Source organism: Gadus morhua, chromosome 12, assembly GCF_902167405.1.
Source record: "Gadus morhua chromosome 12, gadMor3.0, whole genome shotgun sequence".
In the NCBI taxonomy this organism is placed as follows: Eukaryota; Metazoa; Chordata; class Actinopteri; order Gadiformes; family Gadidae; genus Gadus; species Gadus morhua.
The window spans coordinates 25308347-25327481 of NC_044059.1; the positions used below are offsets into that span (position 1 = coordinate 25308347).

A 19135-nucleotide genomic window follows, 5' to 3' on the forward strand; every position below is an offset into this window, starting at 1 on the left:
CCTCAGGGTGACAGGGATGGAAAAATAACACATTTCAGGCAAATAGAGGGGAATATTTGATGCTGCGCCAATGGCGCACTCATGCAGAGGTCGATGATTTACAACTGTGGCTTGTGTAAGACGGGAAGACGATTGGCCCGGGGGAGAAACATTTAGGGGGAAAAAGCCCTGAGATTGAGTAAACCTGTCAAGGGCCTGATCTCCATTATGAGCAGAATGGATGTTGCGTAACTTTATTTATAAGCGCTAGGGACCGTTTTTGAAAAACTTCTACAGACCCAGAAAGAGTGAAAGGTCATCTCATGAGGTGAATTATTAATTTGTACTTCCGTTGAATGAGCCTTGGTAATATGTGTAGTTCATACAATCGTTAAACTAATCAAAGTTATTTTATAGATCGTATTATTCATGTTTCTATAGTCATTTGTTATATTTGTCTACAGATATTTAACATACTTGTCAAAGGGGTTATGATTTGTTTTAACTAATGGACAGAAAAAAAAGGTTGGAAAAAGGATGAGAAAGTCTTTATTTTCATTCACGGTTTTGTGCATTTGACTTAAGGTAAATGCAATAAGTACATTGTTTTTGATAACTTATAATCATGAACAGGCTGATATAAAGTTGTGGGCAGGTTTAATGAGAAAATGAATACATTAATATTTAAGAAGGACATCAAATTGAAACACTTATTTTTTACCAGAACATTACAACATAAAAACAATAACAATAAAAATAATTGTATCAAAACGTAGCATGAAACAATTGCACTTTCATACGGGATATGGGCATATGGGAATGAGTTAATCCATTGCATGTTAATGATGATCCAAATAACACAACATACATAAACACTAATTGTTAGAAGGAGGGCTCTTTATAGCTCTTGTTTTGCCTGTCGTTGTGGACGACTGTTCCCCTCCTCTTCGGCGGCGCGCTGGGTTCTGATGTGGGCTGTACCTGAGAGACATTCAAAGCACTTTACAATTATTAACAGATATAACATCCACCCACTCACAAACGCATTCATACACTGATGGCAGTGTCAGCCATGCAAGGCACTTGCATGGCTTACTAGTTACTAGTTCGATACCCAGCTCCTCCTAGCTGAGGGTTGACGTGTCCCTGAGCAAGACACTTAACCCTAACTGCTCCTGACGAGCTGTCGCCTTGCATGGTTGACTCTGCCGTCGGTGTGTCAATGTGTGTATTAACCGATGTAAGTCGCTTTGGATAAAAGCGTCTGCTAAATGCCCTAATTCTAATTGTCATTATTTTTTATTAGTGATGATACCCATCGTTCCAGGCATTTAAATCTCCAATCTCCAGGCCGAACACTACATTATTTCCTGCCACTGTAATGACTAAAGACCTCGGGGAAATACGTGTATTTTCCCCCCAACGCATCTTAAATCAGGAGTACCATGCACAGCAGTATTGGGATATACAACACAGCAGACTCCAGACGATACCCGAGTCACACCCACCTACTCAGTCTAGAAAACAATGTACAATTATGACTTCTACTACTAATGAGAACTACGCTGTCTGCATTATGGAGTCTCTGGGTCTCACAGGACTAATGTAGCATCACAGCTAAATCAGGTCTTCATTCATCATCAGTCCCTGCATGCCCTCTTCCCCAGAAGAGATTTTACGGTAAGAGGGGCGAAGACTACAGCCAGGGCAGTCTTGACTCAATCTCTTGACTCAATCTCTGCCTTGTCTGGACAGTGTTTCGATATCCAAGCATAGTGGTTGGTAAATATAGTAATAATCAATATCATATCATCTCAAGAAGACTTGAGTGAGTCCTGGTTGATGTCCCACGTCTTGCCGAACCATGGGATCTAGAGCGGTTAGCTGTGTGTATGAGTTTACCTTCAGAGATGCTGGAATCATGGTACATGGTCTCAAAGGCCTGATGGATCTCAGCAAACGAAGGCCGGTCCGACGGGCTCTTCTGCCAGCCTGGTGTGCAAAAAGGCCCACCAAACATCCACGTTAAAAAAAAAACAACAACAACATCTAAGAGCTGTGCCAATGATCAACGACATATGGGAAGAATGAAAACGTAAGGCTACATCATTCAATTCATAGGAAAAATGTTTCTGCCAAATTTACAAAAGTCACTTTGGTTAAAAGCATCTGCTTAAAGGCACCCAGTGCAACTTTATGTAAACATTCAATGAAAAATAAACATTCAATTTCTAGTCTTTTTTACACGTAGTAAGTTTCAATAACTCCATACCATTACATATCGACATTCAAGGAGCAAAGATGAGACGTCGCTGTGTGGTGAGAACTGATAGAAAATCGTAAACAACAACAATCGCCGGTGGGGAGAAGCCATTTTTCCATTGACTGGAAGCCTGCTTTATTTATTGTAGGTTACAAAAAATAAAGAAAATGGCGGCATTGTTGTTGTTATCGATTTTCTATCAGTTCTCACCACACAACGACGTCTCATCTTTGCTGCTTGAATGTCGGTATGTAATGGTATGGAGTTATTGAAACTTACTACGTGTAAAAAAGACTAGAAATTGAATGTTTATTTTTAAGCCTCGAAAGTTGCACTGGGTGCCTTTAATGCCCTAAATGTAAATGTAAAAGTGAAATGTAGGGATTTGTGAAAGCTGTTTTACCATGACTACAACTATTAATTTCTCTCTCTTTAATAGTTTAATATTAAAATGTTGCACAGTTTAAAGCATCTGATTACACCAAAAGAGGGACCGGTATTCAGCTAACTTTGACATTGTTGAACGGTGTGCACGTATGCTGCTACTCACAGGCCTTCATGAGCTCGTAGACTTTAGGGGGGCAGCCCTCAGGCTGCTCCAAGGGTCCTTCCTCCAGCAGGTCGTACAACTCTGAGTTATTGAACCCAAGGTACGGAGACATGCCGTAGGTTGTGATCTCCAAGAGCAACACCCCGAACGCTGCAGTGGACGCAAATGAAAAATAACTCCATTAGAAATGAGAAGCCCTGGGCACAGCGGAAAAACAGAAGCACTCTGTGGTGAGGTAGGGCTGTGCGATATGACCAAAATATCATATCCCAAATATACAGTAGGTCATTCATTATCCCGATAACGATTGTTCTGCCCTCAGAATGGTATTCGTGTTCAAACTTGGATGTACTGAATGATTTAATGAATGTAGCAATATTTGCATGATGCGAACCAGACTTTTATTTTGAAGTGTTAAAGTAGGTCACGTGATGTTTATACCGTTTATATAACCGTAACGCCCCGTGCCCACTGCCTCCGTCAGTTGTCCGTTGCCCATTGACTTTGAATGGGGACGGACGCGCAATGCATTGTGGATCCGTCCGTTCAGTTGGAGCGTTCGCCACCGTCAGAAAGTTGAAAAATGTTCAACTTTTTCGGCAGCGACGGTTCCGTCATCCAATCAGATCGCGTATGCAAATGTAAGCACTGTGACGCGCCTCGGGCTCTGACGATACTGGAAAGCGGGAAAGCGGGTCATCTTGCCTCGCAACAAGCAGGAAGAAGCGGGAAGAACCCGGCGAACCGATTTGATTGGCTGACGGATGCATCTGCAAAGACTACTCCCCCATCCGTCAGCCACGCCTTCCCACGTCCGTTGACTGACGGTGCAGTGGGCACGAGGCGTAACTCGGTAAGAAAGACGGTCGGTCATTTGGTGAATGTTCTCTTCCCTTCTCAAGCTCATGAAAGCAATGGCTGTAAGTTCAGAATGCAGTATGTAATGTATGAAGATGTCTGGCATTCTAAAAACGTGATGTTAAGTTAACTAGATGATCAGCTAATGTAAAGTATGCGCCTGCGTTATAGGTTCATTCCATTCTGTTTATTAGCAACTTGTGCTATAAGGGAAACTAAGGTTTTGTGTTGTTTCTGTTACCGTTTCACTCGTGGTATTGACACAATATAAAAGAGGAAATAAAGTGAGCAAGAAGCTCCGATCCTGGCTCAAGTGTGCTATATCTGAGTTTGGCTTGCTGTTAAACTGCGATAACGTATAGAGATACCTAACGAGCAGGGAGAACAGTACAACGATATCTATCACGATATAGAACATTTTCTGTTAATTCAATGAATAAATAGTTTAGATAAAATTACCACATCAGGGCTCTCAAGTCTCACGCATTCGGCGTGAGACACACGCAATTCAACCCATGCACACGCTCTCACGCCACACTTCGTATTTCTCACGCAGAGAAATTACCAGGATAGCGCCCACTAATTTGGGCCGCTATTTAACAGTGGAACAGGTAGGAATCAAATGGGTTTCCCGTACGTAGGGTAACCAGACGTCCTCTTTTGCCCGGACATGACCTATTTTGGAGACACTAAAAAAATCGTAGGGGATTTTATTAAAGCCTCATACATGTTCACATTGAATTTGCTTTGCGTTTCCCTGGGTCGTTCACAAACTAGTTAGGCTACGCCCTCCCCTACTCAGTTCTGTTCGCTTTGCATTGGTGGAAGTGAGAAAGGGGGAGTGGTTAAGAAGAGCCCGTCATGTTTTGTAATTATTTTTTTTACCATTATTGTTTTATAGGGACAAACATTTACAAATTTCTCCTACAGGGGATTGATAAAGTTCTATCTATTGAAAAGAAAGAAACACTTGGTCATACTTTGGAACACATGGCCACATGGAAAGGCCTATTTCGTATTATATACTCGACAAATAAAAGGTAACTTACTCATGATATTTTTCTCCTTTTATTTAGAACCTTTGTGCAAATTTTGTGAAAAATATAAAATGTTAATGTAAATAGAAAACACTTCAACTATAGTCGCAAACAAAATATAGGCCTAAACTGTGAATATGGTCAAAAACATCAAAAACAACCATATAATATTCTAACAGTAGAACTGTTTGAATTGTAGCATCAAACAAAAATGAATACAGGCCTAACATAAATATTGGTTTATACAACGGGGGGCCTAAATCCAGCGATCTGATTGGTTCCGAACTGTTAGGTTTCTTGTGTACAAACAATACTAGGTGCGCGCGCAATAGGGCTTTGACTTTTGCCCAAAAATCATATTCGAAGTTTGTTTGTTTATTAATATTAATATTTGAATATATTCGAATATTTATTAATAATGTTTTGACCATTAAATGCCTTCAGTAAGACCTGGGCTGAATCCGAATACTTAGTACATACTATTTCTGTTCCGTGTCTACTACTTGAACGTACTACACTTCAGTGTAGTACGGTCTACTACAGCTATGCGCAGAACGCCTCTGAACGCTTCCGAACACCGCCGAAACTCCACCGGATGTTTGGAGATGACGTATCTCCCCTCAGATGCCGGCAAAATTACTTTGATAAGTTACCTGTTTTCCGTCTTGTCATCGTTGCTATTAAAGTAAAAATGTCTCCTTTTACTTAATTACTTACTTTACTTTTTTACTCTTTTTAATGTCTCTTTTTTTCGCCGCTTTCTACAACGTCTTTCTAAGCCGCTGTTGGTAGTGTCGGGTCAGCCATCTCTTCTTTGTTCGTTACCAGACTCCGGTTGCATTGTGGGATAGCGTAGTGACCTATCGTTGTATACTGTGGCGGTAGTACGCATTCTTTAACGTTTTCCGTACTACACAATGCGTAATGAGCATTCGGACGCGCTATATTTGTGGCGTACTACAAAATGCATACTATAAGTATGAGTATTCGGATTCAGCCCTGGATTGGGTTTTGCGAGGTTTGTTTACCGGCGTTGCTATGGTTACCGGTCTTGCGTGTTCCAACGGTTTATTGGGTTTCTAATAAATCGCTGTCTAATCAATACTTCATTCACTGCCTCTTCCGTGGTCATTACAATATTATGAATAGACTGCGTCAGGTTCTCCGACGTCTCTCCCTCTTGGCCTGCCCATAACAGGTTCGAATATTAAGGGCTACCTAATATTCGTTCGAATTTTGATTTATTTTTTGATATTCAAATTATATTCGAATTACGAAGTTCGGAGTGAACTGATATCAATGTAGATGCCGTATTGCTTGTAAGTTCTCCCTGACACAGTTGCAATAAAATGTCATTTTACTGAAAAATCGCTTTGTTTTTCATTGCATCACAAATCATAAACACTTACTGAAATGACCATGAATTTCACTCAACTTACCAGGTTTTGACGGTTGTTTTAGATGTTTCCAATATCAGGAGCACGGTCATATAGTATTAATTATGTACACTCATTCATTGTTGAGATGTACATTTAATTTTAATTGCATTGCCTTCAATATATTGCATTTACAACATTCAGTTCATGTTCAATATTTGCCATGTCAGCTTTAAACGCAGTTTCTCCATTATCATAAATAAATGAAATAGTTCTGCGTGCGTGGTTCTCAACCTTTTTGTACTCTGAATGATCCTGTCTGATCAAATTTAGTTAATCATAACTGTTATTAATTTTATAGTCAGAGAGAAAGAGAGTGATGAGTAAGTGAGAGAGACAGTGAGAGCAAGTAGTAAGTAACCACCATTGCCCTCATTAGCCCTTAAAAGCCTCACACTTCCTCAACCAACTCATCTCTGGAAGTTTAATTGCATGTCATGAATATTCACTAATATTTTTTGCACCAAAACCGACTCAGAGGGCATTCATTGCTATTAGTGACCAACGCAAAATCAATGAAAAACGATGCACTGACAACTTTAAGCAATATAACACGAGCGTGAGTGGGGTTGTTAGTTTATTTTTATTTTTTTATTGGGGTCAGGGGGGCGTTTGCTCAAAAAAGGTTGAGAACCACTGGTATAAGAGGTTAGTGGTGTTTGAGTCTGATGAGGGGACCAGTTTGCGGCATACTTTGCGAAGTACGGTTTTCTGGTCCGCGTCAGACTTTTCATACCCAAACCACGTCCATGCAACAGAAGTAGCCCCTCTTTTTGTCTTGGCTGGTCGGAGTCCTTCTCCTGTTCGGTATTACCCCGTTTTGTGTCACGTTCACTCTCCTCCATGTTTGTTTGTGTTGCCTTCATGTGCCGTGTGGAAAAGTGCGGCCACACCAGACGCGTATCTCGCGTACCTCGCGTATAAAATCGCCATTTTTTCCATAGGGAACCATTGGTTTCCGCGCGTATGAGACGCGTACACGTGTTACACGCGTAAAAGCAAAATTTTACGCGCGTAACGCGCATATGAGGCGCGTATATTTACGCGCGTAAAGGTGCGGCCACACCAGACGCGTATCTCGCGTATAAAATCGCCATTTTTTCCATAGGGAACCATTGGTTTACGCGCGTATGAGACGCGTACACGCGTTACACGCGTAAAAGCAACATTTTACGCGCGTAACGCGCGTATGAGGCGCGTATATATACGCGCGTACATTTCAAGAGTTCAAAAAATTGAACTTTTTACGCTCATACGCATGACGATTAGCCGCGTTGCCCAATCAGCGTTGAGCTTGACCCGACGTCACTGGCAGAGAGTAGTGAGCTTGGACAGAAGCATACGGCCGACATCTTTCTTTATTCTGTGTGGAAATAGTAACTTAGTTACGCCATTAAATGCTTTTATGGAAACATTTTTTGCGAGAAATGTGCATTTTACTTTCATAATGTTCGCTCGGTGAATGTGAAGGATGTTTGGTTTGATAGTTATGACGAAGAGGGAACGCTCCGTTCACTTGCATGGACAGAGTCTCTGGTTAAGCAACCTCAACGTCTTGGCGGACTATATATCTGCTGATCAACACTACGAATGCTGGAAACACACCATGTGAAGTTATTTAACCCGATTATTGTTATTTATATCCGAGATTATTTAATCTAACCCGATCTAAACTCTATCACCCAAACACGGCGGCGTTTGGGTTTCCTACCTCGGACTCCAGCGCAGCCACGGCCGACAACTTTCTTTATTCTGGGTGGAAATAGTAACATAGTTACGTCATTAAATGCTTTTATGGAAACATTTTTAGCGAGAAATGTGCATTTTACTTTCATAATGTTCGCTCGGTGAATGTGAAAGATGTTTGGTTTGATAGTTATGACGAAGAGGGAACGCTCCGTTCACTTGCATGGACAGAGTCTCTGGTTAAGCAACCTCAACGTCTTGGCGGACTATATATCTGCTGATCAACACTACGAATGCTGGAAACACACCAGACACACCATGTGAAGTTATTTAACCCGATTATTGTTATTTATATCCGAGATTATTTAATCTAACCCGATCTAAACTCTATCACCCAAACACGGCGGCGTTTGGGTTTCCTACCTCGGACTCCAGCGCAGCCACGGCCGACAACTTTCTTTATTCTGGGTGGAAATAGTAACATAGTTACGCCATTAAATGCGTTTATGGAAACATTTTTAGCGAGAAATGTGCATTTTACTTTCGTAATGTTCGCTCGGTGAATGTGAAGGATGTTTGGTTTGATAGTTATGACGAAGAGGGAACGCTCCGTTCACTTGCATGGACATGGACTCATCTAGGCGAGTGACGTAGGCGCGTATGGCGCGTATGCGACCATTTTTGACACCAAAATGGTCAAGCAACATTTTACGCGCGTATCTCGCGTAAAAATTACGCGAGATACGCGTCTGGTGTGGCCGCACCTTAACGCGCGTATATATACGCGCGTATATATACGCGCGTACATTTCAAGAGTTCAAAAAATTTAACTTTTTACGCTCATACGCATGACGATTAGCCGCGTTGCCCAATCAGCGTTGAGCTTGACCCGACGTCACTGGCAGAGAGTAGTGAGCTTGGACAGAAGCATACGGCCGACATCTTTCTTTATTCTGTGTGGAAATAGTAACATAGTTACGCCATTAAATGCTTTTATGGAAACATTTTTAGCGAGAAATGTGCATTTTACTTTCGTAATGTTCGCTCTGTGAATGTGAAGGATGTTTGGTTTGATAGTTATGACGAAGAGGGAACGCTCCGTTCACTTGCATGGACATGGACTCATCTAGGCGAGTGACGTAGGCGCGTTAGGAGCGTATGGCGCGTATGCGACCATTTTTGACACAAAATGGTCAAGCAACATTTTACGCGCGTTACGGGCGTAAAAATTACGCGAGATACGCGTCTGGTGTGGCCGCACCTGAAGAACGTAAAGCGTCGTCCAAATGCCGAAAAAAATGACCGCAAAGAGAGTGAAGACGAAATAAATGATAGAGCATAATATGAAACGATAGACATTTTTATTTCGTCACACGAAATATATCATCATATCACACAGCCCTGAGGTGAGGTGCTGCGTGAGTTCTCCGGCTGACTCACCCCACACGTCAGACTTGATGGAGAAGTTGTCGTTGGCCAGGCAGGTCAGGCCGAAGTCCGCCACCTTCACCACATGGTTCTCCCCCACCAGGCAGTTCCTGGTGGCCAGGTCCCTGGGGGGAAAAGAGCGGTGACACGGTGGAGCTGCAGGCTGGGTCATGTGGAAGAGGGATCCCGTTTTTTCAAATAAAACATATCTACTTAGATATTCAAGTCTAAAACTCAAATACATTGATTTCTGTGGATATTGTGATGCAGACAACCGCCTCACAATATCATTTATTAAAGATACATTTTTCTAACAGACAGAAAGGTCAGACAGGAAGGTATGGGAGGAAGAGAGAGAACGGAGGACATGTAGCAAAGGTTTAATCGTTGAACCACGAGGCGCCCCGCAGTATGATTTATGAGGATGAGATTTATTTCACACTGAGGCAACCCAACGCTGTGGATAAAAGCATCCACCTGGCAACACACACACACACACACACACACACACACACACACACACACACACACACACACACACACACACACACACACACACACACTAGGTCCAATAGCCAGCACGTCTGCCTGCCTGCACACCCGTCCGTATTTCCATCAGTATTGGATTTTTCTTTTCAGTTCAACTTATTCCAAGCTTTCATGGAAATAAAGAATATAACATACGAGAAGTCGTCAATTCTGCCAATGTATTGCTACTTCTGAAGATGAGGCAATAGCCACATACACACACACACACACACACACAAGCCAAGGCCTCACCCGTGTATGAAGTTCTTCTTCTCCAGGTACTCCATGGCGGAGGAGATCTGCGTGGCCATGTAGAGCATCATGGTCTCATTGCGGTCGCACTCCCTCAGGTAGTCCTTCAGGTTGCCGTTGGGCATGTACTCCATCACGATGTAGAAGGGAGGCTCCAGGGTGCACACGCCTGATGGAGAGAGGTCAGAAACAGGTTTCTCTATGGTTCAAGAGATGGTGTTGTAGGGGACGCAGATTCAACATCTCAGCTTCAGGTGTCATGGAGGCACATTCACTTGTGCACTTCACTTGTTTTGCCTCTAGGTATTTAAGTTTGTACGTCATTTGTGGCACCCATTGCACTTCTAATCATCCCTGGAAGGAGGGATCACCCACTCTGCGTTCCTTCTCAAGATTTCTTCCTTGCTAATTAAGGGAGGTTTTTAGGGGGCTAGACTCAGGGGGGTGTCATAAATATACGACCTGTTAAAGGTCCCATGACATGAAAATCTCACTTTATGATGTTTTCTAACATAAATATGAGTTCCCCTAGCCTGCCTATGGTTCCCCAGTGGCTAAAACGTGCGTTTGGTGTAAAACGAGCACTAGCTGTTCTGCTCGCCTTTGAAAAAACGGAGGCTCAAGTGCGCTGATTTGGAATGTCTGTATTTAGGACGTCACCAAGAATCTCAGCTCCTCCCCTTACTCTGCCTGGCCCGCCCAGAGACGTTGGCCCGCCAATGAGACTCGACCGTGCGCGCGCGCTGTAACGCAAGTGTTTCTTGTCGGTTCTTTGACGTGTCTTGTATTTCCACAACGAGACTGTTGTGGGGGTTATCTGAGCCATGGTTGAGAAGGAATTGGGGGAAAGGAACTTTGGCTTTGACTCGCTGAAGTACATGAACTGCGACTTGCCGCGAGGCACCATCGCCCGGCAGCGGGCAGCCGGCAGTAGGCAGCTGGCGGTTCAGGCGACTTCAGGTTGATGTGAAAGTGGAAGAACCAGAGACGTCGCAGAACCCGACAAAGTCGTTTGTGATTCATAATATCGTCTGGAGGAGCACACAGCTTTTGGCCGTGATAATATGTATTAAATGATATAGATTTCTATGTATTATATGATATTATTTAGATATATAGAGCTCCAGGACTGTAACGCAGGTGTTGTTATTTGGATAACCGTTCTGCTTTTGGTGTTATGGTGCATAACACGTCAGACTCTCGTCTCTGGTATTTCTACAACGAGACTCGTATTGGGGGTTATCTCAGCCAAGGTTGAGAATGAACTGGGGGGAAGGAACTTTGGCTTTGACTCCCTCAAGAACATGAACCACGACTGTCTCCCGCTTGAGCCCCGCTGAGGGACCACCGCCGGAGGCGGAGGTGCCTAAGCGCTGCCCGGCAACGATCCCTTTCTCCTCCTTGTCGCGGTTCAGTCTAATTCACATTGATGAGGACGTTGAAGAACCAGGAACGTCGGAGAACCCAACGCGGTCGTTTGAGATTCATAATATCGGCTCACACAGCTATTGGCCGTGATAATATATATTATATGATATAGATATCTATGTAGGCTATATGATAATATTTAGATATAGAGCTCCAGGACTCCTGTGTGTTCTAGAATATTTACAGAACACGGCTAAAGGCTGTGTGCGCCTCGCCATTGCGATACATCCACTGTAAACAGAGCGCATGGTACCGTGGCTGCAAGCTGCTCAGGGCCACACCCCCAACCTCCTCCTTGACTCGCCTCGCCTCGCTCCTCCTCTTTTGTATTTTAGCTACAGACACCAAAACAGCGCATTTGGGGGAAGCTCAATGTGCGACTGGCTCGGAGTGGCTGTAACTCTGCACCACGGCTGAATTTCGGGAACGTCTTTGAATACTGTGTTAGATGCCCACTAATACCTATATTAAAGAATACATAAAATAGCATGTCATGGGACCTTTAAGCCCTTTGAGACTGTACCTGTGATTAAGGGCTATACAAATACAATTTAATTGAATGGAACTTGTAGTCTTAAGAACGAATCCATAGCCACTGACCTAGTAGTTGGACTAGGTTGGGGTGTTTGACCTCTTTCATCACCGCCGCCTCCATCAGAAAATCTTCAACCTCCATGGTGTCCTCCAGTCATGGGAACAAACCAATTTAGATATGATGATTGGATTAAATGATGAGACCATGGACTAAGAATAGAATAGTGAATGGCGACAAAACACTAGACTTTAAAACATCAAAAAAATACACCACATGCAGTACCACAAAACTAACAGCAGGCGGTGCTCCAATACCAGCGTGCTTGGACTATATGTTCTGTTAGAAGATTCGGGCTGTGGTGGATGAATATGGCGACACATTAGTGCCATAATTCACTAACGTGATAAAAGATGCATTCGGGCGTATTATATTATTCCACACGCGTAGATATTAACTGCGAGCGCTCAAATGATCTCTGCGCGCGCAAAACAGCCTCTCGCGCGCGCAAATTACCACAGCGCGCGCAAAACAGCCTTTCGCGCGCGCAAATTACCTCAGCGCGCGCAAAACCTCTCGCGAAAGATGTTTTTACGCTCTCGCTCAAATTTAATTTTGGCACTATGGGGGGGGGGAACCAAGGCAGGGCGGGCTTTCCTATGATTGGCCGTTTCTGAAGCGCAATATTTGATTGACAGCCCTCCTCAGCCCTCCTCTCATCCAATTCTGAATTGTACAGTAAATGGCTGAAACGATAGTTACGTATTGTAACTCCAGATTCTATGAGTATAGGCGCAGCCTTTTAAGTGTCGGCCTCATTGTCCTTTAAATAGCTGAAGAAAAGCTGTTTATTGGGAGCAGAACGGCGCCCGACTATATCTGCGAAATGCGGACGTCGTTGAGGCACGCCGCACGCGGACGTAATTGAGGCCCACGCTGTTGGTGGTCGGGGATTACAAAATGTTCAGTGCTACGGCTCACGCCTAGGGATAACCCAATAGCGATAGCCTTAAAAGGCTGCGCCTATACTCATAGAATCTAGAGTTACAATAAGTAACTGTCGTTTCAGCCATTTACTGTACAATTCAGAATTGAATGAGAGGAGGGCTGAGGAGGGCTGTCAATCAAATATGGCGCATCAGAAACGGCCAATCATAGGAAAGCCCGCCCTGCCTTGGTTCCCTCCCCCATAGTGCCAAAATTAAATTCGAGCGAGAGCGTAAAAACATCTTTCGCGAGAGGTTTTGCACGCGCTGAGGTAATTTGCGCGCGCGAGAGGCCGTTTTGCGCGCGCTGAGGTAATTTGCGCGCGCAGAGATCATTTGCGCGCTCGCAGTTAATATCTACGCGTGTGGAATTATATAATACGCCCGAATGCATCTTTTATCACATTAGTGAATTATGGCACTAATGTGTCGCCATAGATGAACACTTTAAATCCAAGAGCAAAACAGATCAGCCCATTCCAAAAAAACCTTGATCTTTTTGACTGCGACCATACGCGAGCGTTTGATCCAGACGCCCTCGTAGACCACGCCGTGACTTCCGCTGCCCAGCATGTTCTTGATGGTGATGTCCGTGCAATCTATCTCCCACTTGTCGTGGATGGGCGACACGCAGTTCACTGTGGGTTTGTTGCGCTTGGGCGCCGGGTAGCGCAGCGTGGTGACCAGGCCGTCCGCCACCGCCGTGGAGTAGTGGTGGACCAGCTCCGCCAGCGTGGCGAAGCGGCTCTCCGCCGTCAGGTACACCTGGGGGCGAGAGGGAGCGAGAGGGGGAGCGAGAGAAGGAGCAAGAGCGGAATCAAGAGGCAGTGAGAGAGAGCGAGAGAGACAAGGTTGAGAACAGGACATCATTTTTCGAAGAATCCCTCATAGACCTCATGTCTGGTCTAGGAAGACTATGACATGAGATACTGAAGTGTGGAAAAATCATTTTGTTCCAGTAACACGAATAAAGAGAAATCCAAAACAAGTGCATTCGGAATTTCCACCCAAAACATTTCCACCAACAGTTGCACAATTTCTAAAGAAGCGCCATTGAGAAGTCTTAATTGAGGAAACCGAACGAAGAATGCACACCAAATCACGACCCTCCTCTTCCTCCTACCCCAACACCACCACAACCACCCCCAGTCTCCTGTACCTTTCCGTCAGAGGACATGTTGATGCGGTAGTGGCACACGAGGCCCTCCTCTTCCTCCTCCTCCTCCTCCTCCACCACAAGCGAACAGTGGTAGCTGAAGCCCTCGTAGCACAGCGAGATGGACAGCTTCCCGGGGCTGCCCTCGCTCTCCCGCACCAGGAAGCTGCCGCTGATGAGTGAGCTGAGCAGGTACTCGGCGGCGGAGCGCGACATGGGCCCGTGGTACCAGCTATACTTCTCCAGGCTGACGGGCATGATGTAGTTGGACGGCACCCAGCCCTGGCCATTCTCAGAGAGCACCTCGCTCCACTTGCTGTAGCCCACCACCCGCAGCTCCTCGCCTGGGTGGGATGAGGGGGGAGTTAATCAAACCCCTAAAAGTCATTTTTTTGCTATGAGCAGGGAAGTGTCTGGACTAGCATGGCTGGGCTTCGAGCAGCCTGCGATTGGTCACAGCCTCGGGGCCCTCTCTTGTTGTCCGCCCCCGCCCACGCTCGACCACTTCCACCTGTTATTATTACAGTTGAACGGACTTCATGTTAACACTGCCTTAGAGCCGGGGAACGCCGTGGACGTGTCTGGCCCCGGGTTCAAGAGCGAGAGAGAGAAAATAAACACAGGAAGAAACGGTGGGGAGGGGGAGGCTTCACGTCAGTGCATGCATGAGCGGCGTGCTCACGCGTGCGTCTGCGTAATCTCACATTTGGGGATCATTAAGGGGAGGCAAGGGGGGTGGGTTCAGTAGGTCCACTGGTAAAGTGTAGAGGAAGAAAGAAAAAGAACACACAAAACAAGCTTAAAGGGTGAGGTGATCGGTCATCTTGGACCCTCACAGTAGCACACCGATTTAATTATATTAATCACACAGATTATTGTTATTATGTTGTTGTTGTTTCGGCTGTTGGTGAGTACCGTCTTACAGTTAGCCAACAGGAAGCTAAGAATGTGTTCAGGATGAGCCACAATAAATTGTGATTTGATCATGTCAATCAAACTGGGACGCGGACCCAGGTAAGGGCCCGCCCACCAACAAGAAACAATTCAGCACGAGACGGAGGAAAGCACTACCCGTTCGGCTAAGAAGAGGAAATGCAGCTACAATAAGGTCTGGGAAACTATAGTTACGTATGTAATTACGGTTCTATGAATTCCGGATGACCGCCAGAGGCGGTGCTTTAGCACTGGATGTTCCATCTCGCACATGTTCTGACGACTCCTCCATTGTTGGATGCATCACAGACAATAGGGAGGAGGAGTACAGGGAACTAGTTGAGAACATTGTTGGATGGTGTGACGGGAACCACCTTCAGCTCAACACCGGGAAAACCAAGGAGCTGGTGGAAAAGAGCACGTCCCCAATACCCGTTTCCATAAACGGGGAGATGGTGGACACCTACAAGTTCCTTGGGGTGCATCTGAACAATAAACTGGACTGGTCAGACAACACTGAGGAGGCTCAGGTCTTTCAATGTGTGCACTAGGCTACTACGGATGTTCTACCAGTCTGTGGTAGCCAGTGCCAACTTCTTTGCTGTAGTGTGCTGGGGAGGAGGCATCGGGAGCGGAGGTGCCAGCAAGCTGAATAAGCTGATGAGGAAGGCGAGCTCTGTGGCAGGGGTTAAAATTAACTTTTTTTCACCACCGTCCCGGAAACGTCCCGAAAAACATTTTGAACCGTCCCGAATCGTCACGAATTTTTCCCATAAATATTTTTTACATTTTGAGTCGTTACTTAGGCCTACTGATAATATAATAAAAACACAATACATTATGTTGATGAAATTATATATTTATTTCCAGATGACAAGCAACACCCTCGCAGAACTGTGGTCTATCTACGTGACCACAGTTTTGCGCCTGTGATCGCAGAGCAGCAGGCTCTCGCACTGCTTGCCGCTTGAGCAGCGCGAGACTGCCTAATATGCCATCTTATGCAGGTCTTTTTTGCGGCACGGTCCGCACGTTTACACTGCCCGAGGTAAATTGCCTGCTTGAGCTAGAACCCCAATTTACCCTCCCGGACCCTACACACATTGGCGGTTTATTGGGTTTCATTCTGATGTAAATGCGACGGCTCCGCGGTTCAAGGGGGGGCTTGGGTAGAGGTGTTGCGCTGTCTGCAAAGAGAAAACGCAGCATATCATCATGAGCAGTTCTAACTGAAAAGAAAGGAATCTGCGAGCTGCTGACCATGTAAGAGAAGGTGATGCAGTCGCATTAAACAAAGAAAGATGGTGCGATCTACGAGAGAGACCAGAGGAACTGTCCGTACGAGGCTTTTGTCGGGATAAAAAGCAAGCAAAATAAATAATATGTTGCGTTTTTGCACTTGTAAATAGTTAATTGCGCTTGTAGCCAACACTCAGACTTGAACTTATTCTTGCATGCGGGTGTCTTCATTCATAAAAACATTCGGGAGCGAGCAGAGTTTCGCATACATCGAAAAATGTGTGAGCAGCGCCACAGAATCAACACCGAGCGCCGCAAATTGATTCTGCTTCTTTTTTTTTTAAAACGTTTTGGCGATTTTGAAACATAAATATCGTTCCGTTCGTACATCTCCAGGTAGCAATCTTTCTCCCTGTCATTCTCGTTCACAGACGCACACAGAGACAAGCGCACACAGAGACAAGCGCGCATACATGCCAATGGTGCGCGGGTACACTACCACACATTGGATAAACCTGCGTATCATGCACACGCACTGACAGCGGATTCGCCCGCTCATCCTCTCAATGCACCTACAAAGGCAAACCCGAAGCAGCAGGAATGTAAAAAAGGGATAGTGTATAGAACGCCGGTAATTATCGGGAAAATAAGCCCCGACAGTGCGAACTTGCTTCGCCCTGAAGGGGCTTATTTTCGATAATGACCGGCGATGTTCTCTACATATCCCGCTTATTACACGGCTACTTGTCAAAACGAAACAATAACTTCACATGGTGTGTCTTTTTACAATTTATTTGATACCACCAGCATTTGTAGTGTCGATCAGCAGAGAAATAGTCCGCCAAAGACGTTGACGTCGCTTAGCAACCGAAGACGCTGTGGTTGACAAGTTACTGGTACTTGCGGAGTGAGACTTCATTAGAGGCGAAAAATCTGTTGTTTTCCTTGACAGCGGTCAATTATACTCATGATTATACTTAGCAACAGTGAATTATCAAATATAATTCACCGCCGGAAGTTGTGAAGGTCCCATGCAAGTGAACGGAGCGTCCCATGGCATTGAGAAGACCCATGTAATAAGTAAGGGATAATGCCCGACGAGGTGTCCATTATCAGGAATTAATGGACGACGTGGAGGCGTGAACCGTCCGCCGCGAAGCGGAGGACGGTTGCCTCCGCGAAGTCCATTAATTCCTGATAATGGACACCTCGAAGGGCATTATCCCGCTTATACCACGGTCACTTACCAACGGTGACCAAATTAAGACCATTAATTTATATTTTCATGCGTTTTACAATCTGAATATAGTTTTCCACAAAACATACATTTGTTTCCCTGGTTACGCCTGAGGGTCCGACTAATACCCGGAACCACCATTACACGCCCGTTGGGTTCTCATGCAACGGAAACGTTGTTCACTCCTCCAGTAATTAGGACGGACCATAGCTACGACTTTAGAACGGGAGGTAGCGGGAGGTATTATAGTCCGCTGAGCTTTGTTTTGTTTCCCGTTGCTATGGTTACTACTATTTTAGAGACGATACGCCAGCTAGCGCATTAATTGAGAACGGTAAACAGACAATTTGACGGAACTACTTGTCCAGGTGTCCGTATATCAGGAGTTAATGCACACCCTGCATCCAATCAGAATCGAGTATTCCCGCAGACCGTGGTATAATTGCGATTAATGTGAAATGCTATGTATATATGAAATTTAGATAAATTAAATTGAGAGAAATTACGGTGTTAGACCCCTAGGCCGTTCTGCCGGTGATTTAAATTCGCTCTGCAGCATAGGCTGGAGATCGGGAAGTCTCCCGGTGGGCCGGCCCACTTTTTTCTTTGACTCCGTGCGCAGCCCCGCCTTCTGCAGTGAACCAAGAAAGCCTGACGAACGGGGGATTTTACCCAGGGCCTGCTCTGACCAATTTGGTGCCCTAGGCAAGATTTTTGCTGGTGCCCCCTACCCCTTTTAACTGCGGTCATGCCAGCCGACTCATCGAGATCGGCGGTCAAGCCAGCCGACCCAGTTTTTTGCCGTACCTGTATATACTAGCCATTACGGTAATAGCGTCTCAGAACTAGTTTAAAATAAAAGCATTCGTCGGGTACATACAAAAAGACAGTCAATAAAAGCAAATACTATCAAAGGAAGTGTACGGCCGTTGTGGTATTTACTTTCAAAATAAAAGCCCACCAAACATTCCAATCTGAGACATATTACAAATGATTTTGGATTCAATTTAAAAGAAAATGCCCTGTTATTCCAGGCTCATTTCACTTCAGAGTTATAGTTCAAAACCCCATAGGGTAACCCACGAAGTTTCAAAACATTCTGATGTGGAGTTTCAAAATAAAAGCCCACCAAGAATTCCAATATGAGACATATTACATATGATTTTGGATTCAATTTAAAAGAAAATGCCCTGTTATTTCAGGCTCATTTCACTTCATGGTTATAGTTCACAACCCCATAGTGATACCCAAGAAGTTTCAGGATACTCTGATGTGTAGTTTCAAATTAAAAGCCCACTAAATATTGAAATATGAGACTTATTACATATACATTTTTGGTTTAAATTTAAAAGGAAACTCCCTGTTATTCCAGACTCATTCCACTTCAGGGTCAAAGTTTAAGACCCCATAGTGTCACCCAAGAAGTTTCAGGATATTCTGATGTGTAATTTCTAATTAAAAGCCCACTAGATATTGAAATATAAGTCTCATGTTTCAATATCTAGTGGGCTTTTAATTTGAAACTTTAATCCAAAGATCATACCTAAATAATATCTAATGTCTCATATTTCAATATCTAGTGGGCTTTTATTTTGAAACTACACATC

At 44.6% G+C, this 19135-nt stretch overlaps 1 protein-coding gene across 6 annotated transcripts in view; it reads right to left on the reverse strand.

Moving 5' to 3' along the window:
- Window positions 1–514: 514 nt before the first annotated feature.
- The window catches only part of LOC115555109 (tyrosine-protein kinase ABL2), a 46370-nt gene continuing 27749 nt past the window's right edge, over window positions 515–19135 (reverse strand). For all 6 annotated transcript variants that reach the window (XM_030371797.1, XM_030371793.1, XM_030371794.1 and 3 more), the window contains 8 exons: window positions 14123–14463; window positions 13453–13728; window positions 12046–12127; window positions 10018–10186; window positions 9250–9362; window positions 2793–2942; window positions 1882–1971; window positions 515–960 (listed from right to left, as the gene is read on the reverse strand). In XM_030371797.1, the coding sequence (XP_030227657.1) occupies window positions 878–960; window positions 1882–1971; window positions 2793–2942; window positions 9250–9362; window positions 10018–10186; window positions 12046–12127; window positions 13453–13728; window positions 14123–14463 (1304 nt within the window). In that variant the 3' untranslated portion in view covers window positions 515–877. The remainder of the gene's footprint in view (window positions 961–1881; window positions 1972–2792; window positions 2943–9249; window positions 9363–10017; window positions 10187–12045; window positions 12128–13452; window positions 13729–14122; window positions 14464–19135) is intronic.